Source organism: Schistocerca americana, chromosome 4 (genome assembly GCF_021461395.2).
Source record: "Schistocerca americana isolate TAMUIC-IGC-003095 chromosome 4, iqSchAmer2.1, whole genome shotgun sequence".
NCBI classification, from domain to species: domain Eukaryota; kingdom Metazoa; phylum Arthropoda; class Insecta; order Orthoptera; family Acrididae; genus Schistocerca; species Schistocerca americana.
In genome coordinates this window covers 733,324,024-733,351,008 of record NC_060122.1, presented here as the reverse complement: position 1 = coordinate 733,351,008, position 26,985 = coordinate 733,324,024, and the positions used below count along the sequence as shown (strand labels likewise).

The window sequence follows — 26,985 nt, the reverse complement described above, 5'->3', positions numbered from 1 at the left end:
CAGTCACAACATCGTCATTCAGTTTAGTTGTTGTGGTATCCTGTGCACTGACTGGCTGTCCTGACAACTGCTTGACAATATTCTTTATGGTTTTAATCTGATTATCCACATTATTAATTTCTGTCAGGACATACATACTTCTTGGCATTTTACAGACTTCCTCGAAAGTATTACAGTATTTTTTGTAGTATGCAAGTCAAGTCAGTTATTGACTTATTCTGGCCTTAATATAAACTTCCCTCTCCCTCTTATATGATATTTTAATGTCATTAGCTATCCACTACTTACATGTTTTTTGAATGATCTTCTAGATAACTTTTATGAAAAGTAACCCTTTTTTTGCACCAAACTTGATTATTAACTTTTATTCAATATTCATAAGAAATTTAATTAAAGCATGTATAATAATACAAGATGGGGAAAGTTGTACAGAAAATGAAATGTGAAGAAATACAATTTACTTGGGACCTTATAGTTGTCCATCCAGAAATTCACAAAGTGTGAATCCCCTCAGGACATTCTTTTAAGTTACAAATCTTTTAATCACATCAATGACAATAGTATGAAAAGTTACCCAAAGGATAGATTGCTAACCACTGTAAAGATGACACATTAAGTTGGAGACAGGCACAAAGAAAAGACATTAAGTTTTCAGCCAAAATCTTCATCAGAAAAGAAAAACACACACATGGCCACTATTTCTGGCTGCTCAGCCAAACTGAAACTGAAATGTGCCAAGCATGAGTAACAATTTGTAGTGGAGTGGGGAAGGGTGGGGGGGGGGGGGGGGATAGCAGGGTGTACAGGAGGAGGCAGATCATGCAGGGACTAGAGGTGGCTGACTAGGCTACCTGGTGCAGCATCAGGAGGCTGTGGGGAAGAGAGGGAAGCCAAAAAATGGAATGGAAAGGAGAGGAGCAGAGAAGTGGAAAAGATGTGTGAGTGCACTTGCAGAGAACAGTGCACACCCCACAACACTATACTGCAGATAAATACACTCAGAGAAGACTTTCTAACACTCAAATTTATATTTAATGTTAAAATATTTCTCTTGGTCATAAATAAAATCATGGAAACTTGGAATAGAATAACAATAACATGAAAAGGACAGATTGCTGCTCACCATACAGAGGAGCCATTGAATTGGCAGCCACTGAGCTAGCAAAGCTAGATAGTTATAAGAAGTTAACTGTCCTGTGTGTACCACTCGCCTAGTGGTGATGTGGACACTTTCTTCAACAAATTAACTTAAGTTCTGAAAAGAGCTTCAGCCCACAAAATTAACATAATTATATGTGGAGGGATGAATATTAGCATGAGTTGTGAGTGAGAAACTAGTAATAACTTCCTAAACATTTTGAATGCTTTCAGCATGGTACAAATGATGAACAATCCAATGAGGGTATCACAAAGTTCAACTTCAGTTTTAGACCACATACTTACAGATCTTGATGGGGAATATTGTTAAGTATTTATAAGAGATCTTGGCCTTTAGATCATTATTGTCAGATAATAAAGCTAAAGACAGGCTTGGAATATCAAAGGATAGATTGTTACTCACTGTAAAGATGACACATTGAGTTGCAGACAGGTACAATGAAAAAACTGTTACATATGAGCTTTTGGCCAAACCCTTCTTTAGAAAAGAAATCGTGCATACATTCACACACACACACACACACACACACACACACACACACACACACATGACGACTATGTCCTGCCACTCCAAACAGAATGCAACTGAAATGCATCATATGAAAGCAACAATCTGGATTGGGGCAGGGAAGGGGGAGAGATAGCAGGGTAACAGTTGGGGAAGAAGAATCCGTGCAGCCTGGCGGAGCATGCAGGAAGTAGAGGTAGCTGGAGGAGACTGCCAGGTGCAGAGTTTGGTGGCTGTGGGGGAAGAAGGGGGGGGGGGGCGAGGGGGTTGGAAAGAAGAAGGGCAGGGAAAGGCGAAGAGACCAGTGAGTGCATTGGCAGAGAGCAGCACACATTGAGGACTGGCAGGAGGTGACATGAGGAAAGGCAGCAGAACCAGTTAGGTGGGGTGTGTGTAGACAGTAAGTTACTGCAGGTGGAGTCCAGGATGATTTGGGGAGTGGAGAATGTGTTTAAGCGTAGAACCCATCTGCACAGTTCAGAAAACCTGGTCGTGGAGGGGAGGATCCGGATAGTAAAGATTGTCAAGCAGTGATAGAAATCAAGCATGTTATGCTCAGTTGTATGTTATGCCACAGGGTCATCTACTCTGCTCTTGGCCACAGTTTGGCAGTGGCTATTCATCTTGGTGTACACCTGGTTGCTAGTCATAACAATATCAATTACTGAGCAATGGTTGCAGCAGAGTTGGTATATAACATAGCTATCTTAACAGGTGACCTGGCCTCTGATGGGACAGGATAAACCTAGGCTGGAATACAGACTGCTGAGTGGGTGGACTGGGCAGGTCTTGCACCTGGGTCTTCCCCAGGGATATGGTACCTGCAGCAAGAGTTGGGGTTTGGAGTGGCAACGGGATGGACTAATGGACTAGGATGTTGTGGAGGTTCAGTGGATGACTGAACACCACTTTAGGAGGGAGAGGAAGGATCTTGGGTAGGATGTCCCTAATGTCAGGGCATGATGATAGCTAATCAAAGCCCTGACAAAGGATGTGGTTCTGTTGTTCCAGTCCGGGGTGGTATTAGGAGATGGGGGGGGGGGGGGGGGGGGGGGTTGCTCCTTTATAGCTGGCTCCAGGTGGTGGGAGGATTTGGTGTATGTGGGAATTTGGCATGGAAGATCTGTTTGCAGACTAGGTCTGTCTGTGAAGGCCTCTGTGAGACCTTCAGCATATTGGGCAAGGGAGTTTCTGTCTGTAGATATGCTGTCCCTGGATGACTAGTCTGTATGGGAGGGGATTTTTTTTTCTTTTGGGGGGGGGGGGGGGGGCATATGGCAACTGTTGAAATTCAGATACTGTTAGTGGTGGGTGAGTTTAATATGGACAGAGGAGGACTTCAGTGTCCAGGAAGGTGGCATGCTGGATTCAGAAAGACCAAGTGAAGTGAAAGGGAGAGAAGGTGCTGAGGTTGTGAAGGAATGAGTTTAGTGTGTCCTGGCTCTGTGTCCAGATCTTGAAGATATCATCGACAAACATAAACTAGATCAGCAGTTTGGGGTTGTGGGAGGCTAGGAAGGTTTCCCCTAAATGGCTAATGAAGATCTTGGCATAGGAGGGTGCCATGTGGGTGTCCATGGCTGTGCTGTAGATTTGTTTGTATACTTCCTTTCAAAGAAATAGTTGTGTTAGGATATAGTTAGCGAGGTATATGAAGAATGAGGTAGTGGGTTTGGAGTTTGAAGGGTGTTGGGAGAGGTAGTGTTCAACAGTGCCACGACCATGGACAGGAGGGATGTTGGTGTGCAGGGAAGTGGCATTAACAGTGACAAGTGTTGGGGTGGGGATGGTGGAGAGTTGGTAAAGAAAATGGTTGGTATGTCTGACACGAGAGGCTAGATTTTGGACAATAGTTTGGATGTGCTGGCCAATGAGGACCAAAATTATTTCACTGAGAGCATAATAACCAGCTACAGTGAGGTGTCCAGGATTTTTGGTTTGTGTATTCTGGGGAGCATGTAGATGGTGCGAGTGGGGGGGGGGGGGGGGGGGGGGGGGATAGGGGTGAGGATGGCGATACATATTCAGGGAAGAGGTTTTGGGAAAGTCCTATGGCTTTAAGCAGGGACTAGAGGTCATGTTGGACTTCTGAGATGGGATTGGTCTGGCAGAGTTAATAGGTGGAGGAGTCAATTGGAGGAGGCCTTCCACCACATACTCACTGTGATTCATAATGACAGTGGAGGAATCTTCATCTGCAGGTAGGATCATTAGGTCAGGATCTGTTTTGAAATTGTGCATGGTTGTCCTTTCTGCTGAAATTTTATCCACATACCACCTACCCAATATATTCCACCACCTCTGTCCTATCACCTACTTCCAATTCATGTTCCCTCACCATCATTGTGCTCTGCCCTCTGTCAATGCAATCGCAAATCTTGTTCCCTTCTCTGCTCCTCCCCTTTCTGCTCCCTTTTCTTTCCTTCCCTTCCTCTCTTACAGCCTCACAACACTACACCAGGTAGTTTTGTCTACCACCACTAGTCCCTGCATGCTCCACCAGGAAGCATTGTTTCCTCTTCCCCCATCCATACTCTGTTATCCCTCCCCCTTCCCCTCTCTACTACAATTGTTGCTCCCATTTTATGTGTTTCAGTTTCAGTCTGGCCTGAGCAGCCAGAAATAATGGCCATGTGAGGGCGTTGGGCGTGCTTGCTTGTATGAATGTGTGTGTGTGTGTTTCTCTTTTCTGATGACGGCTTTGGCCAAATACTAAATTTGTGCCAGTCTTTTCATTGTGGCTGTCTGCAACTCAACATGTACTCTTTACAGCGAGTAGCGATCTATTCTTTCCATAACAGTTGATATTCCAACCTGGATTTTCTGTTGTTTAATATTACAAAAAGGATAGATTGGTACTCACCATATTGAGCATAAAATGAGTAACAGACAGGCACAACAAAAAGACATAGATATATTTGAACTTTCAGCCAAAAGCCCTTCTTCTAAGGTAGAAAACACATGCACATTCACACAAGCACATCTCACACACATGTGACCACTGCCTCTATTGTTGAGGGCAGACTGCCTAATCACATCTATTTCACAGAAACCTTTATCCTTACCACTAAACAGATTACCCAGATATACTGCTTTTCGATGTGGAATGTCAACTATTTTTAAGGGCCTTCATATTTGTGAAAAATATGTATTAGTCTCTTCCATTATATTTGAACATGGATGATATGTCTTGACCAACACTGTATCATGTACCCTAAAATGATGCATTCTAGCCTTATGATCATGCTCTTTTCTTTTATTTTTGCACCTTTTATTTAATTCTTCTTTCACACATTCACGAACATCATCCTTCTGTTGAGTTATACCTTCTGGCCATTTCAATAATGTGCCTCCAATATAAATGCACTGTTTAACACCTCTGGAGAAAATCTAGGAGATAAATTGAGGTAATTCATTTAAAATAAATTGAAACATAGGTATCATCTGAGCCAAGGCAGTATGTCAACCACAACAATATGTACAACCAAGTCTTCAAATTTCAAACAATGGAAAATCCAGGATGGAATGTAACAAAACCAGAGAAGGAAAGTTGCTACTCACCGTATAGTGGAGATGCTGAGTCACAATAGGCACAACAAAAAGAGTCACACAATTATAGCTTTCGGCCATTAAGGCCTTTGTCAGCAGTAGACACACATACATACATGCACACACACACTCACACAAACGCAACTTGTACACACATCTGCAGTCTCAGAGAACTGAAACCAAACTGCGAGCAGCAGCACCAGTGCATGATGGGAGTGGGGACTGGGTGGGGATAAGGAGGAGGCTAGGGCGGGGAGGGGGAGGGATAGTATGGTGGGAGTGGCGGACAGTGAAGTGTTGCAGTTTAGACAGAGGGCAGGAGAGAAGGTGCGGAGGAGGCAGGGGGTAAGTAGCGGAAAGGAGAGAAATAAAAAGAAATTAAAAGACTGGGTGTGGTGGTGAAATGATGGCTGTGTAGTGCTGGAATGGGAACAGGGAGGGGGCTGGATTGGTGAGGACAGTGACTAACGAAGGTTGAGGCCAGGAGGGTTACGGGAACGTAGGATGTATTGCAGGGAAAGTTCCCACCACAATTCAGAAAAGCTGGTGTTGGTGGGAAGGATCCATATGGCACAGGCTGTGAAGTAGTCATTGAGATGAGGGATATCGTGTTTGGCAGCGTGTTCAGCAACAGGGTGGTCCATTTGTTGTTTGGGCACAGTTTGTCAGTGGCCATTCATGTGGACAGACAGTTTGTTGGTTGTTATGCCTACATAGAATGCAGCGCAGTGGTTGCAGCTTAGCTTGTAAATCACAAGACTGGTTTCACAGATAGCCCTGCCTTTGATGGGATGGGTGATGTTAGTGACCGGACTGGAGTAGGTGGTGGTAGGAGGATGTAAGGGACAGGTCTTGCATCTAGGTCTATTACAGGGGTATGAGCCATGAGGTAAGAGATTGGGAGCAGAGGTTGTGGGGGTTGTGTAAGGATGGAAATACACAATATACTCGTCCATCCTTACACAACATAATTATAGCACGGTATTAATTTCAAATGTGATTACAATTTCAAATTAAATTGGAAGTACAAAAATAATTATGTTCTCTGAAGAATAAATCATGTCAGTTTTGGCTTTCATCTCTGTTTATAAAAATATATGACTAAGTTATATATCAGCATTAGAATAAATACTAAGTTATGATTTGATTCTGTTGCCTCATTTCCTTCTCTTTCTGATCCCTGATTACTGTATGCCATACAAGTATACTATTTTTTATTGGGTAAGTGTTTTTTGTGGCCTTCAATATGCTTAACGAATGTACAGCATAAGCCTGTTTCCTATAGTGGGGTCCACAAGGTCCACCCAGTTCATTTTATGTAATTGTAAAATTGTCCTCTCTTACTAAGAGTTGCATGTTTTCATTTTATCTCATGACTATGGTGCATTACAGTACTGTGGAGCTATCTGTGCCCTCACTAATCAAAATTTACCCATCTTTCATGATGTAAAGTGTGTCTCATATCTTATCTAATGTAAGCCTCGATTAGTTGTCGACTGTTGATTAGCATTTTTAAATTGACCCCACTTTTAATGTGTCCTTTTAATGCTATTACTGCTAGCTATTAATTGGCATACTACTTTCTGACAGTATAAACTGTAAGGTTTCATTACTTTCCTTGTTGATCAGTAACAAGAGCTTGTAAATATGAGTGGCGCATGTGCATTTTCTTTTAACAGATGACTGTTGCACATTGTTCCACGCTGCCACTTACATATCCCCACTAAATTTAAAACTGTTTGCCACTCATGTAAAAGGAAAGTTTCATTGCACTCTATGGTTTATATAATAATCTTATATTGCACCTTCCACTCAGTTTTATCACAGTTCTAGACCGACCTGCTCAATACGCTCCTTTACTACACATAATGCACTTTTAACTTATATCGTGTATTTTTTATGTAGTTTTTTTGTTGTTGCTGTTTTCTTTATTTTAAATGTAAACCACTAAATTCAAATTGTGAATGGCCAGGTTAGTGGGCCTACGTTCTTCTCTCCGTCAATGGATGGCAGCACTTTTGCCACTCTGATTTACCAATTTGCCTCCTTGTTCGCATCCGCTACTCCCTGTTCTGCGCTCAAAAGCAGAACACTGTGCCTGGTACACGCGGTGCTCGGGGACCACAGGACAGCATAAGTGTCGTGCTATCATTTGTGTATATTCCCTACCCAGGCAGTCATCCATAGTATTGTCTGGTGCTACTTGCACACTGACATAGGTTTCACAGCACCTAGCCTGACTGGCAGTTTTGAAATGTTTTTTAAAAGTTTTTAAAACTTTTTATAAGCAAAATTGTTTTTAGTTTTTTATGTGCGTTGTGGCATATGGAAATTATCTTCCGTCTTTTGCTATTTCCAGTACGACACCTGAGGATGGGCTTATAACAGTTCGAAACCGGTCATTTGAAAATAAAGTAATTCACAACTGAAGCGGTATTTTCAACCTCTGCTATAATGCTCAGTTGCAGATGTTCTTCCAACAGGATTGTTTGTATCAGTGGATTATTATAAACACCAATCCAACATCCTACAATGTCATTTTCAACTATCTATTTTATTTTTTCTCTCGCATCAGTTTGAAGGTTCATAGGTATAAGATAGGATATACAAAAGAAAGATTTATCTTCCTTTACTATAAACTTAATTAAACCCATTCATCAGAAAATGTGTTCTTATATTTTAGGTAAAATATCTTCTAATTCACTCCTCTGTTCATCTGTAAATATATCCAATTCTTGTGATTTTAATTTAATTTTTTCTAATAGTTTTTCTTTAATTTGTTCTTGTTCCTCTACAACAATGATGTCAGTAGAAGCTGCTAAGTGGATGTGCTTCACTAACTGTCATACATCTTTGAATTCTAGTTTTTTTTTTAAGTTTTTTATGTTGAAATCTAATAACTCCTTGGCCAATCTAACCCTAATAGTATGTCCAGTTTAAATGATTCTATTAGCAGTGCTTGGTAGAAAATCAACATTTTAATTGTTTTTCCTTTATTTGTTTTTCTTTATTACCAGAACACATATATATCAGGTATTGGTAGTACAGGACACAAATTTTTTTTGCTCATTAACGACAACAACTCCTGTGATATTAACAACAATACTTAGCTACCACAAGCTAAATGAACAACAAATTTTGTCTGAAGAATATCATCAGCTACAATGGTTTTACTTTTTCTTTCCCTAGTTTCGTTCCCTCTTCTTTGAGTAACCACTCAAAAGTATATATTGTCCAAATGAATGCTACTACCTTTTCTAGATGAGGGCCTACTATTCCACTGTTATGTCCTGGAGCATTGTCCATGCTCCAAAACATTCATTGTCTTTGGTAACTGGTTAGGAAAATGCTTGTCTGTTGGTCTTTTTCAGCATGCACTGCTCGCACTGTTTGAGTCAACACTTGACTCCTATTATGATTTGATTATTCATTCTATTTGTGCCATCATAAGACATCACTCAGCCATAGTAACTTGAAAAACTGTGGCACCACAGTTGCAGCCACAGCAGTGTGACATCTGGAAAGCTGTCTGCAAGTGCAGTGTAACACGAATGCTGGCATGAATTGGCACACTAGACTGGCTGTACAGAAAAGAGGGGAATGGGGGTGGTTCACAAAGTTACCAACATCAGAAGGAGCCCAGAAGCACCACCAAACAACGAAGCATGATGGATTTTACTGCATGTCTGGGTGGCCATGGTCGAGGTGGCAGCCGGTAAGAAGAGTGAACTGTCACAGTACAGCATGTCTGATGCTGTTTGCTATAGGGCTGTCTGTCCTGGAAGGCACAATTTGGGGCAGCATCTTGATCTGCATGAGTTTGTTGTCAGACAATGCTCCCCCAAAATCCTGGTGCAAGTGGTTGTTAACTATCTCATAATACAATCGGTAGTGTGCTTACAGAGGAGAGAAGATTTATTTATGCATCCACACACTTTTAGTCAGTGCTAGAGCACCTGCTGATTATTGCAGGCATGCCAAGTTTCAGTATAAAATCACTACGGTTCTGAGTGTGGTGTAGTTATTGCAACTTAGCTGTGCCGTAGTACTGATTGAACCAAGTTGTGTTGTACCTGCTGCCAGGTGACATGAGCACTTATAACTGAAACAAATCATGGCCATATTTTTTCTAGAGTTTTTGTATTACTGCTCTGATTCCATTTTGTACGACTATGTGGAAATATTGCTTTCTTGCCAATGTTCCTGCCATACATCTGCTTTGAATACAGGGTTTAAACTATTTTGAGAAGTTCTTGAAAGTATTTGATCAGTTTGTGGTAATTTCAAACTGTCTCAATTTTTTTATGCTTGGTAATCTTGATGGTCAATTGTAGCTGTGTTCTCTGCCAGACTGAGTGCCCCATTACTGAGAGCAAGGTTTCATGTAAGAGTTTTCACAGTTATAGCAAGCTTGTATGTGGTGGTCTAGCCTAGGTACAGTAAGTTTGAGTCTGCTATGCATTCCAGAATTTTTCTAATTGTACTTATTTTGGTGGGCAGCCTCAGTGAAATTTTCCTACTTCATTGTTTTAACATGATGTTTGGTATCCTTGGGGGTCTCTTGCCTGTTTTTGAATTTTTAAATATTTACTGTAAGGCTTTGTCATTTTGGCTAGCCTTACACTCTGGTACAAAATATTTCTTTTATATTATCACTAAGTATTGGAATTGAACACAGTGCCATTTTGAGTTCTTGAAGCTGATTGTAAAATTATGTTTGATATGTTATTAAATTGAAGCTTTAAGGCTTGCAGATCACTCAAAGCTCAACTCTGTCCTATTAATCCCTGTTATATCACACTATACTAATTTTCATGTAGGCTTTGTCTCCATTGAGACAGGACTGAGGCTGCAGTTTCATACTCTGGTGAAAAGGTGTTCAACAAGCTCCCTTCTGTGCTGTGAATTGAATTCCCTCCCTGTCTAGCATGCACCACAGCACAGCTCTTGTGTTCCTGACACCACCTGGGGTGTGGGCTTGTGTCTCTGTTAGTTTGTGGATGCAGCTCCACACTAAGGTGAGATGTGGTCAAGAGGAACATCAGTGGTCAGTCTGGTGACTAGAACTCTTAGCAACAACAAGATCTTGGAGCCAGTACTTGGGGACCATGGACAACTGCGAACAAGTAGTTAGTGTGGCACCAGGGCCATCCATAGTGAACTGGTCAAGCAAGTCTGTGTATCAGCACCGCTTTCCTAGGGAGTTAGCGGTGTCAGCAGGGCTCCATGCAGATGCAGGACAGAACAGCCGCTGTCACCAGTTAGGAACAGTCAGTGAAAAAGAACACGACAACGGACACATAGAAGAGATAATGGGTGTAGTGTGGGGCAGAACAGCAAGGCAGCCTGGTACTCAGGCATCAGATGTTGACACTGGTTTGCTGTCAACACAGGACACTGTTCTGGCTAGAGCACCAGATGGTGCTTGGCTTTGCAGATCCGAGAAACACAGCATAGCTGGGAGTGAAGAGTTGGCTGTTGTCTTGTGTTTTGCAATACGACAGTTAGAGGAGAGTGTGTTTGGTGTGACCGGTGCTATCTTGTATTCCATATGATGTGTTACATATGACGGAGTCAGGGTTGGCCAACTTAAGTCGCCAACTGATTTATTTGTGAAACACAGTGAGGCTACTGTTGGGCCTAGTGTATTCAGCTGAAAAAGTCCTATTTGGTCAAAGTGTATTGGATTTTGTTGTTTTACTGTTCTTATTTTCTGTGTGTAGCAGAGTGTACGTACAGTCAGGTTTACTGTGGATTTTGTCTCTCTTGTATTGCCTGTCTAGTATTAAGTAAGATGCCAGCTTTGATTAGGTACATTTTAGGATCTGATTTTGTTGTGACATCTTTTATTGGATATTCTCATATTCTAATATTGTGTGTTGTTATTTGTGTATACAAATTCATGCCCCTTTTACTGTAAGTCTGAATGAATTCAGATGGCCTCATTTATTGATACTCCATTCTACCACATTAGTTATTAGTGTATTGTTATTTTGGCATAATAATCTGTGCCTGATTTACTGTAAGGTTGATTGATTCCAGTCCAGCAAGTTATTTATAGTGTACTATCTTGAATTAGGCCTTTAGTGTTATTCTGTTCATTTGAGCTCTGAGCTCCTTCATTGTTTCAGTGTCTCTATGTGCTCTGGGTTGTTTATACATATCACTAAATTAAATTACATTTGATTAAGAGTTTATGTCCACACAAACCACAGCCACTTCCCATTCCCATGGTTTTGGGCATCACATATCTAATATAATGTAAAAAATTAAGACATCCCAACCAGTTCATTCAAAAATTATAAACTTACTCATCAGCTACACTTTCTACAAATTATGAGTATCATCTAGATTTGTGAATTGGAAATTTCTTGTGGCAAGTAGCAGTGTTCCTTACAAAACTGCATACAAGCCATAACATACTATACATAGGAATCAGTGTTTAGAGATGTATGTAACTATTTACTTTGAAAAATAGCAAAGTAATCCAGGAGTTTAACAGCAGCAATTTAGTATTACTGAGGAAGCATCAGCTTTTAGCTAAGTACAAGCTTTCTTTCAATTTCAAACGAACTTACTTCACTTTTCCACATAATTTCCGCTCATTTCTAGGCACTTTATGTTGCACTCGTTCATTCAACCTCTCTGCAAAAAGTTCTCCACCTGTGAACTAAACCAGACAACAATGGCAACAGTGATTACCTCCATCATCTTCAAACTGTTGTCCACAATGTCACCATTTAAAGTTCAATCCAAAAAATTTCACTTATTTGACAGTCTCTCTCTAGTGTGTGTGTGTGTGTGTGTGTGTGTGTGTGTGTGTGTGTGTGTGGGCAAGCGCGCGTGTGCACTGGCCAGTAAATATGTTTGGCACCCACACTGCACACCATTTGAGACATTCAGTGTTTTCCATGACAATTATGTAAACAGTGGTGCGTCCACCATAAGCAAATTCATTGGCCAGAACCTCATTTGGCAACTGTCAATAAGTTTCCTGCCTACTTGTTGCACTATTTCATTCATCTGGATACTGAACTTGCTGTTCTGTTCTTCATCACATACACTTGTAAGACCACTTTTGAAGTCTCTTTCATCACTCATTACTGTAGACTCACGAACTATACACAACTCATAAATCTGAGCATCCATAGATATTTCTGCAGCAAATCAAATTTCAGCATACACTTTACAACTGGTAGGAGCATCAATTTTCAAAGCCATTGTTGTTTGCTTTCACCCACAACTGCTGGATCAAAACACTGACTTCTGTCACTTTGTAAACAATCAACAGCTTGTGTCGCATTCGTACAACTTTGTTCTGACTGCCAACATTTAAATATAATAAGCACACACCCATTACTTTTCACACACACCTCAGATTCTGAATTCATCATTTCTATCACTGATAAAAAATTTCACATGCACTGCTATGTTATCGCAACATCAAGAGTGGTAGCATTACCAGTAAGTAAATCTGGACCATAAGCAACACGGACAAGAGGAGAACTGGAGCTTTAGAAATGCTGAGTTAACGAAGAGTTCTGGAAAAGATATATTTAGATCAAATGACTAACAAATAGGCACTGAAATGAATTGGGAGTGAAAAGAGATTTATGGAACAACTTGACTAAAAGAAGGGATAGGTTGATATGACACATTCTGAGGCATCAAAGAAGTTAATTCAATAACGGGCAAAAGTTTAAGAGGTAAAAAATTGTAAACAGAGGACAAGTCTCGATAACAGTAAGCTGATTAAAATGGAAATAGGGCTCAGCAGTCATACCAAGATGAAGAAACTTGAACATCATAGATTTGTTTGGAAAGCCAGAGCATTATAATATCATTTGCTTTCTGGCAAAGGTATTTTCATACTTCCCTAATACTACTCATAAAACACACGTTTGGATTAGTTGTATGGGAACAGGATCAGTAATCGGGATATAGAAAACATAATTCCCATATATGTCGTAGCTCGTATATATTTACACTTGTCACTTGTGCGCGTAGGCAGGCGCATCACAGGTACTTCCATCTCAAATGAGTTGGGTTGTGCAGGCGGAGCAGTGAGAGGCAGGTCCACTTCGTAGTCAGTCAGCCACCATGGCCAGATGAGACGGCGTCCAGCCTGGGAGTAAGCGGGCAGGGCGGTCGATGGCGTAGTGGAGGCGTGTGTGGCCCTTAAGTGGATCGAGCCGTCTGTAGAAATAAAAGCATGTAGAGATTCTTGGTCACACTCGTGCAGGAGTGTGAGGTTGTGTGCAGTGTTGACATGTAAGGGACCGTCTGATGGCGGGACCTTGGTATCTGTCAAAAGAATGAGCACTCGGTCATTGAACGCCACTATAGAAACGTCGTTCACTCAGTGCAGTGGCACGCTGCAGGACAAACTGATAGTAGGTGTGTGTGTGTGTGTGTCTGACATTGGAGGTGAGGGCATGAAACCTGCGCAGGGTGAAACAGGGGGCAACGTCGGGAAACCAGCGAACAGTGGCAAACAGTCTTCGGCGGAAGAGGTGTCCAGTGAGGTTGATGGGAGCACGTCTTCGTTCTCGATCAAGGATGGGTCATCTGCAGAGTCTGACTGCGGTGGTGTGAGACCATGAGGATCAACAAAAGCCGGTTTCAGGCAATGCAGAGAAACTGTCTGTGTGCGGTCTTTAATCATGATATCAAAAGCCGTGTTCCCTCGCCACAGGACCTAGTAGGGGCCAAGACAAGGAGGATGAAGAGTCTGCCTAACCGCATCATCACGTAGCATGACATGAGAGCAGTCAGAAAGTGCGGTGGGAATATAAGCCTCGGGCGGTGAGTGACTAATGGGTGGGTGCAAATGCGTTTCTTGAAAATGCGTGCGCATCTGGCTAATGAAATCTGGCGAGGGGGGAAGATCCTCGCTAACCTGGGGAAGCATAAGTTCCCCCTGTAGGACCAGATTATCACCAAAAACAAATTCGGATATAGTCCCCTGTAGGTGAGGTTTATATGTCGAGTGCAGACCAAGTAGCATCCACGGGAGAGCTTCCGAACAGAGACAATCATGGCATCGAAGGGCGGTCTTGAGGGTGTGGTGCCATCTCTCCACCAACCCATTGCTTTGTGGGTGATAGGTGGCAGTGTGTATTTTTTTAATACCACAGATATTACAGAGGATGGTGAAAAGGGAGGATTCGAACTGTTGACCCGGATCGGTGGGGATAGTGATCAGGCACCCGAAATGAGTGATCCATGAGCCAATGAAAGCCTTGGCTACCATCTTGACAGTAATGTTAGGGAGATGGATAGCATTGACCCAGTGAGACAAACGGTTGATAGTTGATAAGATATATCTATGGCCCTCTGAAGGAGGAAGAGGCCCAATCAGATCAATATGTACATGACGGAATCGTCCTGCGGGAATGTCGAACTTGCCCAGAGGCGGGGAGATGTGGCGGCTGATCTTGTTGCACTGGCAAGCGACACAGCTGCGTGCCCAGGTTCAACAGTCCTGTTTGATATTCTTCCAAACAAAACATTCTGACACGAGATGTGTGGTGGCTCAGACGCTCGGGTGGGCTAGGGCATCGAAAACCTGTCGGCACAGCCCAGGTGGGAGCAAAGGGCATAGGGTGCTGATCGAAGAATCACACCACACCTCATCAGAAACGCCAGGAAATTTAGCCTTTGTGAAAACAAGTAACGTTTGTGGGTCTCATAGGAGAGCCTGAGAATCTTCATCAGAAGCTTGGAGGGAAATCAGATCAGAAAGGTCAACGATGCAGAAAACAGTACTGATCCGCGAGAAGAAATCTGCAGCAACGTTATCTGCACCCTTGATGTAACAGACGTCCATTGTGAATTGAGAAACCAGGTCACAGTGGCGGTAACGCCGAGAGGATGGGTCCTAAGGTGGGTTGCAGAACACTTCTGCCAGTGGTTTGTGGATGGTGAGGACAAAAATTAGCGTCCCTCGACGTCGGGGAGGAAATGTTTGATTGCCTCCTAAACAGCAAGGAGCTCTCTATCGAATGCAGAATATTTTCTCTGAGCAGTAGATATTTTCTTGGAGAAGAAATGAAGGGGAGAAACCTTGTTGCCCTTGCGTTGTTGCAACACTGCCCCCACTGCGATGTCGCTGGCGTCCTTAGTGATGAATAACTCAGCCGAGGGGTCAGGGTGGGTGAGAGTCACAGTGTGAGCTGAAGAAGTCTTCAGAGCCTTGAAGGCCTTTAGCGTTGGAGCAGTCCAAGAGACCGGTTTGATACTGGAAATTTGTTTGCCTGATAGCGTGTCAGTCAGAGGTGCCTGAACAGTGGTGGCGGAAGGCAGATGGCAACGATAGTAATTGATGGTGCCGAAGAAATGGCATAGCTCTTTGTAAGTAGCCAGGGGTGGCAGAGACGTGATAGCCTGCACACGAGATTTTGGAGGCTGTATTCCGTCAGCGGAGATGGTGTAACCTAGGAAGGAGACTGACGCCTGGCGCACCTGAAACTTGTCTTTGTGTACCTCGACTCCATTGGAGTTCAAGGTCTGGAGGACTGTAGACAGATGATTTTCATGTTCCTCCGCTGAGCTGCTGAAAACAAGAATGTCGTCCAGATAAGCAAAGCAAAACTTAAACTGTCACAAGATAGAGTCAATGAAACGTTGCCATGTTGTGCTGCGTTCTTTAGGCTGAACGGCATGAAGTGGTATTGGAATAAAATGAGCGGCATGATAACGGCTGTCTTAGGAATGTCTTCCAGCGCCACAGGAATCTGGTGGTAGGCGCTTTTACAGTCAATAACACCGAAAATTATGGTGTCCAATAACATATGAGTGAAGTCACTGATGTTCAGCACTGGGTAATTGTCCATGACGGTACGAGCGTTTAAGCGTCTGTAATCGCCGAACATTCAAAAAGATCCATCGTGTTTGGGGATGAGGTGGATTGGCGAAGACCAGTTGCTGTCTGAAGGTTGCAGAACACTTGCCGTCAAAAGTTCATTAATCTGCTGCAGGGCCGCACGCAACTTGATGGGGTTGAGACGTCAGACCTTATGCCTAATATGAGGGCAGCGAGTGGTAACTATCTTGTGTGCCATTCCATCGGTGATGAAAGAAACTGAGAACTGCATATAAGTTTGGTTAACGTCCTGGAGACAAGTCTTTGGACGAGTAGGGTGCGATGAGGCGCAGCCGTTAGTGCGAGTGGGGAAAGGTAGCACGAAAGTCACATGTCTCTTACGGGAGCGCGGCATGTGCTTGTGTGAAGGGGGTGGGTGCATGTGCAGTGCCGAGCGAAGGCGAATGGGCGACGACTGTCCACTGTTAACCTTGCACGGGACAACCGGCATGAGCTAGAGCAGCGCTGGTGTCACACGTGGGGCCACAATGGCTGCTGGGTCATGTGGCCGGTGATGGGCAGTAGCGATCCAAGAGGTTGGCGTGGTCGCAATGCGCACATGACTGTCATTAGCAGCACTGTTTGAAACACACAGCACTGGATGAGGTGAGGGTGGTGGTGGGGGGGGTTGGAATGTCACATGTAAGTAAAGTTTGTGGACTCACTTGGTGAGAGTTCGAACTAGGCTCGACCAAGCAATCATTTTCAGGTGGCAGCGCTATGGACTGCAGTTGCAGAATGAGGTACGAGCCACAACGAGCTCGCTGTAAGTGGATGTGATGCGTTGCTTCAGCTTCTCATTGTCCTGGCGAAGTTGTATAGCTGAGTCGTATTGTGACAGTAGGTCGGTAATGCGGGTCACCATGTTTCCCGCGAGGGCAGAGCACTCGTGTATGATATCGTATGTTGCGGTGGAAACAGAGCATTGGACATAGGTGCGGGTGCACAGTATGTGAGTGTTCATAGGATGGTGGAGCACTGAACCCCGTACGACATTCCGAGATAGTTCGTAATGAGACAAAAAATCCATAACAAGGATTGGTTCATCGATGTTGGCAATGTAGAATGTCCACGGAAAATGTAGAGAAGGAGATGGGGTCACCCTAACCTTTACTGAGCCCGAGGTAGGTAACGTCTTTGCATTGAAAGCTCGTAGAAGTGACTTTTGTCTGTGAAGAAGCGGGTGGAGCCATCGAAGTAGGTATGATCGACACGTCAGCACCAGTGTCGACCAGAAAAGCTAGACCTGATGCAATGTCAGTCACATAGAGACGACCAATCGGCCAGGCAGACGAGTGTATGGAGTGTAATGTAAGACGACGACTGTTAGGTTCCCTGCAGGACTTGGCGTCTCTTAGTTCCTGCGGTCGGCGTCTGGGTGTTGGAATGGCAATCTGCACTTCTTGGCGCCATCGCCGAACACTTTGTGGTACCAGCAGAAAGGGTGAGCACGGTGAGGAGGAGGTGGAGACTGTGACAGCAGGGGCGGCTTGTCTTCGTTGATTTGTTCTGGTAAATAGACCGGTACGTAAAGTGTGTGGGCAATCCTAGAGTGCTCAGACAGCGGAGAGAGTGAGCCGACGCTGCCAGGAGAAGCAGATGAGGTGACGGCGGAGTGAGCCCTGCCTCTGCCAGCCGAAGGTCGGTATGCGGGGGTGGCTGTGCCAACGAATGTTCTAGAATGAACTGGCTGATGTTGCCACAGCAGCGAATACAACTGGTCAGTGATGCGTAGGCAGGAGCCAATGGACTCGAACGAGTGTGGTAACATGGATCTGTAGATCGGTAGGTAGTTTGGCAGACCACACAGCCCTTAGCATGGCATCAGGGATGGTATGTTCATTCACAAGCAATCGAAGGCGGTGCCAGAGTTGTGAGGGGGTGCATTCCCCCAGGTGCTCCTCATACAGAATCTTGATTATTAACTCTTGCGGTGAGCAGGCAAGTCATTCCATTATAGTCTTCTTTGCAAACTTGTATTTTGGTGCAGGCGGCAGTGGAAGGAGCAGGTCACAAATCAAATCCAAGTGGTTGTGGAGGTGTGTGATGAGGCAGAAAAGCTTTGAGTTGTCATCGGACACATGATGTAACTCGAACAGATGCTCAATGAGCGAGAACCACGACGCCGGGTTGTCCTCGTATAAGGGCAGTAGCTTCAGCAGGCAGCCAGGAGGGGGTGACAACGGCATCTTCAGTGTCTCCTGGGGTAGCGGCTGAACTGAGGTGAAGTCAGAGGCCAGCACGGTAGGCCCAGATTTAAACCAGGCGAGCGAATCCGTAGTAGCAGTAGCTGGCATAGTTGATTGTGTGTCACGAAAACAAGGCGCGGCAGGCACGGACCGTACCCTGGAAACGGGCGGATGGGTGGCACATAGGAGGGGGTGGGGGAGGGGGGGGAGGGAGGCCTGGAAACTGGACCGTGAGTGATGAGTGCTGGATGGAAACAACCCGCTTCCAGAACGGGGTGAGAGACCAGCGCGGCAGACACAGGCGGTGCTGTGGGAGCGGTAGGGAGTTGAGCGACCAAAAACGGGGACCCACACAAGTGGGGAAGGGGGTGGGGTGGGGGTGGGGGGGGGAGGCAGGAGGGGTTAAGAATGCCACTGACATGGAAACTATCTGATGCATAAGATGCCTGTAGTGCATGTGGTGGACCACTGAGGCGAGGTAAGGGGTCCATGTTACGCGAAACACTTCAATTGTGCATGTAAATTGGACACAACTGGACCACTACATGTGCGGAACGGATCTGGCGTGGTTTGTAGTAATGGCGGCATTGCACACGGCCCGACAGTAACTGATATAGCATGCCGGTGCATGGCTAAAGATGTATTCAAATGGAGATCACTTTGTTCTTGAAACATTCGATTTGAAAAGAGACAATTTGAAATATTGTTCTGTTCACATTTCACTGTTGGATGGGCATAATCCAGTGATGCAAAGCCTGAGTCCATTAATCATTCTGACAGCGTAGTTGTCGACCGTTGAAAACTAATGAGGTTAGCACACGGCGTTGGTTGAGAACGCAAATCACTGTGCGTAAATGATGAATACATCATTGGCGAAGAAACAACGAAGCTCGGTGAGTGGAGTTGTGCTTCCACATTTTCGGACAAGGCATTGTTTGGCATGGTCATTGCATAGTGCATATAACCTGTTGCATAAACACCGGCAATGAAGACGCGAAACATGAATGAACTGCGGGGTCACCACTATGGGAACAGGATCGGTAATCGGGATATAGAAAACTTAATTCCCATATATGTCGTAGCTTGTATATATTTACACTTGACACGGCACCTGTACAGAATGAAGTATAACAAACACCTGACTAAAGTAAAGTTTAGATGGAGGCCCGACAGAGCACAGAGTTCACAGATATTAAGTTTCGTGGTCGACGTGAACTATCGGTGCCACAGTTGGATTCAGATTTCTTCTGCTGTGGAACATCACAAACAGTTTTCACAATACTTTATTTGCTTCAAAACAAAACTTCAAATAAAAGGAATTATAATTTATTGTTGTTTAAAGTCAAAACTGTGAAACCAAGAAAACCGTCTGTAATGAATATTTATTTATTTCCAGATAGGTCTACAAATAAATATTAATTATTTCATGATGCCATTCTTCAAACACACTAAAGCTGTGCAGCAATATCAACAGATTGAGATTTGTTGTTGTTTGAAGATTGCTGGTGTCATGGAAAACAATGAGCCATGTGTGGCTCGCGTTGATGCCTTTCATAGCTTGGCATCTTGTAATATCGATAGTGGCGTCTCGTTTTCTTAGTGTGTTCACTGGCGCCACTACATTTGCTCACCTTGTCTGACTGTGAGTGGCAGCAGCAGCACTTATCGATAGCACATACTGTGGTACCATCTTTGGAGCGGCCTCTAGTATTTCCAGGTCGTTGTGTGTCGAGAAAGTGAGTCGGGATGGAACAGCAGTGAGGTCCGGACAGCCAGTACTTTACCGACCGCTGGGAACACACATGCTCTGTCCGACGGAAGGATGTGGTCGCAAGAGTGCATGACCATGTCAAGGACCAGATTCAGCGAGTTTTAGTTGAATGGACCGTGATATTTGAGTAGTGGAACTTTCGCTTGTGTGTGTGCGTCCATCCATCGACGTGACCTCATGGCAATAAGATGTCAGTCGACAATTTATACTGGGATCTTTTCCGTGCATGACTTGAGTGGGATGACCAATGGTTGGTCGTTTGGTCGGTCGTCACAGCAGATGATGTGCATTTGGTCTTCTGACCGCTTCCGGCTTCTCTGTGTTTGTGCAGACTTATAATTTGTCCGTGTTGTTTCACAGTGGCTGGTTTTAGTATTGTGAGTTGGTGGAACTGTTTTCTCAGATCTCTGTGTAACTTGTGGTTTTGAATGAGCAATTATTTTAATGCTCTCTGCGTACTGGATCTGTGGAGGAGTTGCAAACAGACAGGTTGGTTGAGGGTGCAGCAGCCAGCAGGTACGTGCAGCGCAAGGGTAAGCTGGCATCGCAGGCGGCATGCTGCTACTGCCAGATCGAGGAGGGGTAGCTGCGAGAGTGATGACTTCGTTGCACACCGAGCCCTGGAAGTTTAAGTTGAGTGAAGAGTTAACTGCTAATCCAACCTCGACTATTCTGAAAGCTCGACTTTGGTCAGTGGGTTGTTGCTTCCAGGGCCGCTGAGCCTGGCGACAACAAGTGAAGTGTTTCAAGGTGCTGAAATTTTGCAGCTGTCTTTCTCTATTTAATATTCATCACTGAATTTAGTATTATTCTTATTAGTGAAGTGCAACCAGCGGTATTTTCTGCCTTGTGGCCGCTAACACCCCAGTTACCTGCCCTGGAGGTTAGCGTAGTTTTCCAGCAGTGTACCTTTCCTCATCATGTTGATACTGTCTGACACGGCTTGTAATTCAACAGCCTCTTGTATTGTACTTTGCATAATTTTTTGGGAGGTCTAGCTTGTTTCTAGTGTTTCCTTCAGCCTTGGGTGTTTTCTGGAGACATAGTGCTGTCTGCTTCTTCGCTCTTGCCCTAATTTGAGTAGCCATTCTGTTACGTGAGTACAACTCTTGGCTGCCTGTCTCACCTTACCTTATGTTTGAGTTACCTTCCCAGGCCAACACTTGGATCACTTGCTGAGAACTGCTTGTCCTGATTCCTTTGATTGTGATGTTTGTTTTAAGGATATTTGTAATTTTCTAATTATTGTTGGTGTGGCCTTCAGTCAAGCAATTTTTTCACTTCTTTCATGGTAAGGCCTTAAGCCGTGTTACAGTAAGTTTTTTTAAGCAAACTTGTTTTAAAAGCAAGGTATTTATTTTAAAAGTGCTATTTCGAATTGTTTTCCTGACTTCTAATTCTGGCATTCAGCCATTTGTTACTCGAAATTGTTTGTGGCCTTCAGTCGAGCAATAATTTCACTTCTTTTATAATAAGGCCTTCAGCCGTGTTACAGTTTGATTTAAAACGAAGTATTTACCTTAATATGTGCTATTTGGAATTGTTCTTCTGTCTTCTAATTCAGGCCTTCAGCCATTGGTGATTTGAAGTTGTGTGTGGCCTTCAGCCGAGCAATAATTTCACCTTATCACTTCTTTTATAATAAGGCCTTCAGCCATGTTACAGTTTGTTTTAAAACGAAGTATTTATCTTAATATGTGCTATTTGGAATTGTTCTTCTGACTTCTAATTCAGGCCTTAAGTCATTTGTTGTTTGAGGTTATTGTTGGTGGCCTTTGGCCCTAAAATAGTGGAATTTTTTTTCTGTGATAAGGCCTTCAGCCATCATACAGTCAATTGTGTTTTTTTAAGAGATTGTTTTAAAATTTTAATTTCTTTAAATAAAGTTTATGTATTTGTTGTGCAACCGAGAGTAACTGATTATGGCCCCATCCTCAATCGTAACCTTATCCTGTCCCATCCTGAGAAACCAGCTCTCGCACAACACAAATGAACATTGTTTTTTTACAACTTGTTTATGGGTAGGCTGGAGCACATGATGGCATAATGTAGAATAACATGAAACTGCACCTAGGCAATACAATGTCAGTAGTGTAACAACATCCAAATCTTGAGAGCTGCATGATATGTAACATCTGACAGCAAGGCATAGAGGCTCATGTTAGCCTGCATATAGACAAGTGTAGACATCACTGATGTTGATGGTGCTAGATTTGAGATGGTGTGTGCAGCCGGGGTTGTAGACTCACACTGGAGGCCTACAGTGGAGGTTCTGGTGTCAATCCCCGCATGAGCAGCTAGCGAACCCTAGCTCAGTGCATTGAAGTGCATCTGTGGTGTGACGGTGCAGTCAACTACATGTGCAGCTGGCACAACATACAGAGTGAAAGGTAGTGGTAACTGTGGGTTTACCACAGTTGACAGATTGGTTTAAATATGTTCATATCAGAATAGTACAACAAGTGTTTGTAGCATATCATTTCTTCGAACATGATTGTAAGAAGTTGGATATTTGTTACACTAAATATGATGTTCGTACTCTTTTTTCCACTACCAGAACTTTGGAAAAAGTAGGGAAGATTTTATCCTCCAATGACTGAATCCCGATTTGACATAAATAGTATCACTTCCACATTTCTGTTCTGTTTTTGTTTACCTTCTACTTTCCCCACCCCATGCTCCTCTTTTTCCGATTTCTTTTTCATTCTCTATCCTCTTTCCTTTTTCTCATTTTGTTTTTCTCCTTTTTTATTCATTCTTATTTGTTCTTCACTTTTCCCCTTTTGCACTTTTTATGTCCTCTATTTCTAACCTTTTTCCTAATTTCTCTTTCCTCTTTACACGTGATTTCGCCACCACCATTTAAAAAAGTTTCATTTCACATTAGGCTGGCCAACTTGTAATGCAATAATAATTTTTGACTGAACAAATGCTCTCCCTATTGCAACACTATGAATTATTGAACAAGCTGCAAACCAGTTGGTTTATTTTCTAGTTTTTATCTCGGTCTCTTGAGTGATGTGTTCTTTAATCTGGTTTCAAAAAAACTTATCAGTCTCAGAGCAACATTTTACACTGTGAAAGATGAAGAGTTCCCTACTCATTGAAACCTCAGATTTGAACACCTCACCTCATTATAATTTTCATTGTACTCAAGCATCCAATGTTCAAATATATGATTTTCCTGCAACATGTATATACAATTAGAAATTTGTTTTCCTATTCCTTTTTTCCAAATTTTTCACTTACACAACTATTCATCTTTGGCTCTGGGCATTTATGGCATTTTGTATAAAGAAAAAACAGTGTGCTTTATTTTCCACCTGATTCTGAAACTAACGTATCATGGAAATCTACTCTACTAAAAAAATTAATTTCATTATAATTTCGATCAGTACTAGAATTTCCCAGTACTGGACAATAATTCTGAACAAACACTGCTAAAATTACAAGTCTCTAAACAAATCCCATATAAGCAGTTTACCTTTAGTAAGAGGTACAGGTGATATGCTCCTTTTTCACTTATATTGCATCCAGACATTCCTATTGTCCGTATGTTAGGTGAGTTCTTAATAGTGTTGCATATCATTTCACAGCCAGCATCACCTAAGCAACATCGATGAAATGAAATGTTTTGCAGGGAGCAGCACTTCGAAATGCCCTGAAAAAGCACAAAACATTGGAAGCAAATTGCCATTGAGACCAAAATCAATGTAACTACTACTTTTCCAACCAATATTTTGAAGACCAGCCACTTAGAAGAATGTCAGGCCTAGAAAACCAGCCATTTACATCATTGTTTAAAGCATTATGGCACATATGTAATTGATCTGTCTTGAAGCGTACCACACACTACCATGCTAAAAGATTTACTTTTCATATTTACTTTAGTTCTTTGATAGATTACAAATTTTAAAATAATGATGACAGAAAGTATAAATGAGGCATCCAAAAGCAAAATGCAGTGAACACATCAGAACATTTTTTTTTTCAGGAAACATGAAAAACGTCTTACTTCCTTTGTAGGACAGATATTTGAAATTCCTTTGCATTGTAGGTTTATGTTTACCTAAGGAGTATATTTCTGACAATCCCCGAAATTTTTGGCTTTCCTTTTACTACTTACAACCTAAAATAATTTGGATTCACCAAGTATTGTACCCATTCCTAAGGATCTGCAGAGTTTCACTAACACAGAGATGAGTGTGCACATACTATCATAACAAAATAGTAAGAAGATACCTTAATAATGATACAAAGGAGAGGAGAAAATGATTTAATAGTGCATATATTAACATAATATAACTGCAAAATGACACCTTAATGCTGGTACAAAGAAAAGAAGAAAATGATTAAATGATTTCATCTGACTGTGATTAAAAAGTATGTGACATTTAACAAAAGTTTGGAAGTAGTTAAAACGTCCTCCTCTACATTGTTCACAGCACAGATTATATTTCTGTAGAAACAAAGATTTTTGTTTACTTCCCAGGTCTGTCCAAAATGATTTTTTAGCAGGAAATCAATGTCCCTCACTTTTGCTTCCTCGAAAGCCCTTCAAATTTGGATAACATTTGCCTCATCTGCATGTCCCTCTTCCTTCACCAGTGTCCATTCTGTAGGTCGCTTCACCTCTTAATAATATGTTTCCAAGTGTACTTCTGGCTATCACAATACTTTCCATAGGGGCAAATCTGAAGTGCCACTAGGTCGTTTTATGGCATCAGCAACTGGATCTTACCAACACTGATTGTGAGACCTATTCCTAGCTGGAAAACTATTCTGTGATTGTTGAACATTTAAATGCACTCAGTTGGTACGGTAACTGTGACTTTAGACCTGATAACCTTTTCCATTCGACCAAAACTTCTGGCCACCAAAGTGACCACCATCACCCCAGTCACCAACTGGGATCAACCACCGGCAGCAGAGACTGGCCATGCAAGTGGTGGAAGCAAATGCACAGAAGACATGGCAAGCTCCAATCCGACAATCCCTACCAGGCAGTCTGAGCTTTGACTTCCTCCCAGCATCATGCAGGTTAAGGATTACAAAGGATTCCTGGAGTGCCTCAAACAGTGGACTGCAGCTGTTTTCACTGTGAGGGAAGCAGGAAATGACAATGTGCGAGTCCACCTCTCAAATATTGAAGATTTCAAGAAGGTCACAGGTGAGGCAGCAGAGCTGTCACTTCATTTCTACACTTATGCTGTTCCCCAGACAATCTTATCAAGGCAGCCTTCAAGGGTTTCTCAAAGAATGTAGATCTAGACCTCTCAGAAGAAGCATTGGATGACATTGGATTTGGTGTATGTTCAATGATGTGCATCAAATCCATCTATTCACAGAGACAGTCACCATCACTCCAGGTGATCGCTAACAAGAATGAGGAGAACAAGACGATCTCTTCGGTGAAGAGGGTGGCCGACACTCAGGCCACCATCAAACACCTATGGATCAAGAGTGGCTTGCCCCACTGCTTCCAGTGCCAAGAGCCGTAACATGTGGCACACCATTGTAACTTCCCTGAGGCATGTGTGAAATGCCTGCTACCAAAGATGCACCCTCCCAAGTGCAAGAACTGTGGTGACCCACACATCATGAGCTATCACAGTCATGAAGTGTTTAAGGCTGAGGCAGGTCTCCAGTGCAGAGTCCCACTCAAGAAGAAGGCCAACCAGCCCGTCCAATGTCCATGCCCAGATGCTTGCCAGGTTGAGCAACTCCTGATGAAAGTAACAAATTGCAGCATAAATAAATGTTTACAGATATGCTGATAATGAAGTTCTTATTATTTCCTTGTAGAGAAATAGCACAAAATATGTGGATTGATGTTTGAATCTTACCTCATGCACTTTGTTTTGTTCCTCTTGCAGTCAGAAGGATTTGCTGATCTTTTATGGGCTTTACCTTTTGTACCTGGTTATACACGCATTCCGTAATTAACATCCATGATTATGGAGGAATTGATAAAGCACTCTTGATATTTTACTTGCTATTTTATCCAATGATAATATATAAACATTCTCCATGCACTCACAAACAAACCAAGCCAAGAATAATGCACCAATATGGCTAGCTAACTGGAGATATCTTAATGCTTTTTGTTTCGTGGTAGCACTCAGTTGGGACAACTTAATGAAACTGCCACACATAGGCTCAAAACTAAAGTTCTTGAAGCAATAAACCAGAAAAGCAGCATTATTCAGACAAAATACATAATGTGTACAAAGTGAGTTTTGCATCTTCATACCTTCTTAGACAATGGCATTTGCTAAGGATTCACCAAGTTCTGCCACTTCATCACACAATGGATTCACTCAATTTTGCTTTACAACCAGAAGTGGATAAACTGACTTTTGTAATTATAGGATTTTTTGCAGGAACGTTTTGGGTAGAAACAAAATGGTGGCACCAACTCATTTTAAAGAAAATGTGGATTTGATGCAGTTTGCTTTTGGACACCTCAATTATCATACCAAAAAAAGGTGTGAGGTGAATTACTCAGCAATTCTTCTTCTTGAGCTTCCAAAAGTTCTTGCTCACTAAACAAATGTGACATATTTATAACAGAATTACAGCAAACTGTGAAACCTAATATGTACATGCACAAAATTGCATAACCACACTCACAAACTGAATCAGCCTTTCATAACAGCAGCTGTTACATTCACTAATGTTTCTAAAGGATGGTTAGAATTAAACCTTTCCTATTTGAGCCACTCTAGATGGAAAACTATTTACCACATGGATACCCAACTTTATAGGAGTGATGTTCAGCTGTGAGTTGCAGGTTTGTGTTGTTAGCAGTGTTAGTGTCATCAGACAGCAGTACTGGCACAGTAACGTGGATTGAAACACAAACTTCAGTGTGCATTACAGTTGCAGACAATCAACATGGGTCTGAACAAAGTGAGCAGGGCTTTAATCATAAGGCTGTTGTACC

The 26,985-nt window shown here is 42.7% G+C and overlaps 1 protein-coding gene across 1 annotated transcript in view; it reads right to left on the bottom strand.

Annotated features, from left to right (window-relative positions):
- Positions 1–26,985, bottom strand: part of LOC124613752 (centrosomal protein of 78 kDa-like) — a 191,025-nt gene that overhangs the window by 54,520 nt on the left and 109,520 nt on the right. Inside the window, exons 4-5 of the mRNA XM_047142467.1 lie at positions 23,524–23,700; positions 23,170–23,223 (exon numbers count right to left, since the gene is read on the bottom strand). Coding sequence (XP_046998423.1) covers positions 23,170–23,223; positions 23,524–23,700 — 231 coding nt within the window. The remainder of the gene's footprint in view (positions 1–23,169; positions 23,224–23,523; positions 23,701–26,985) is intronic.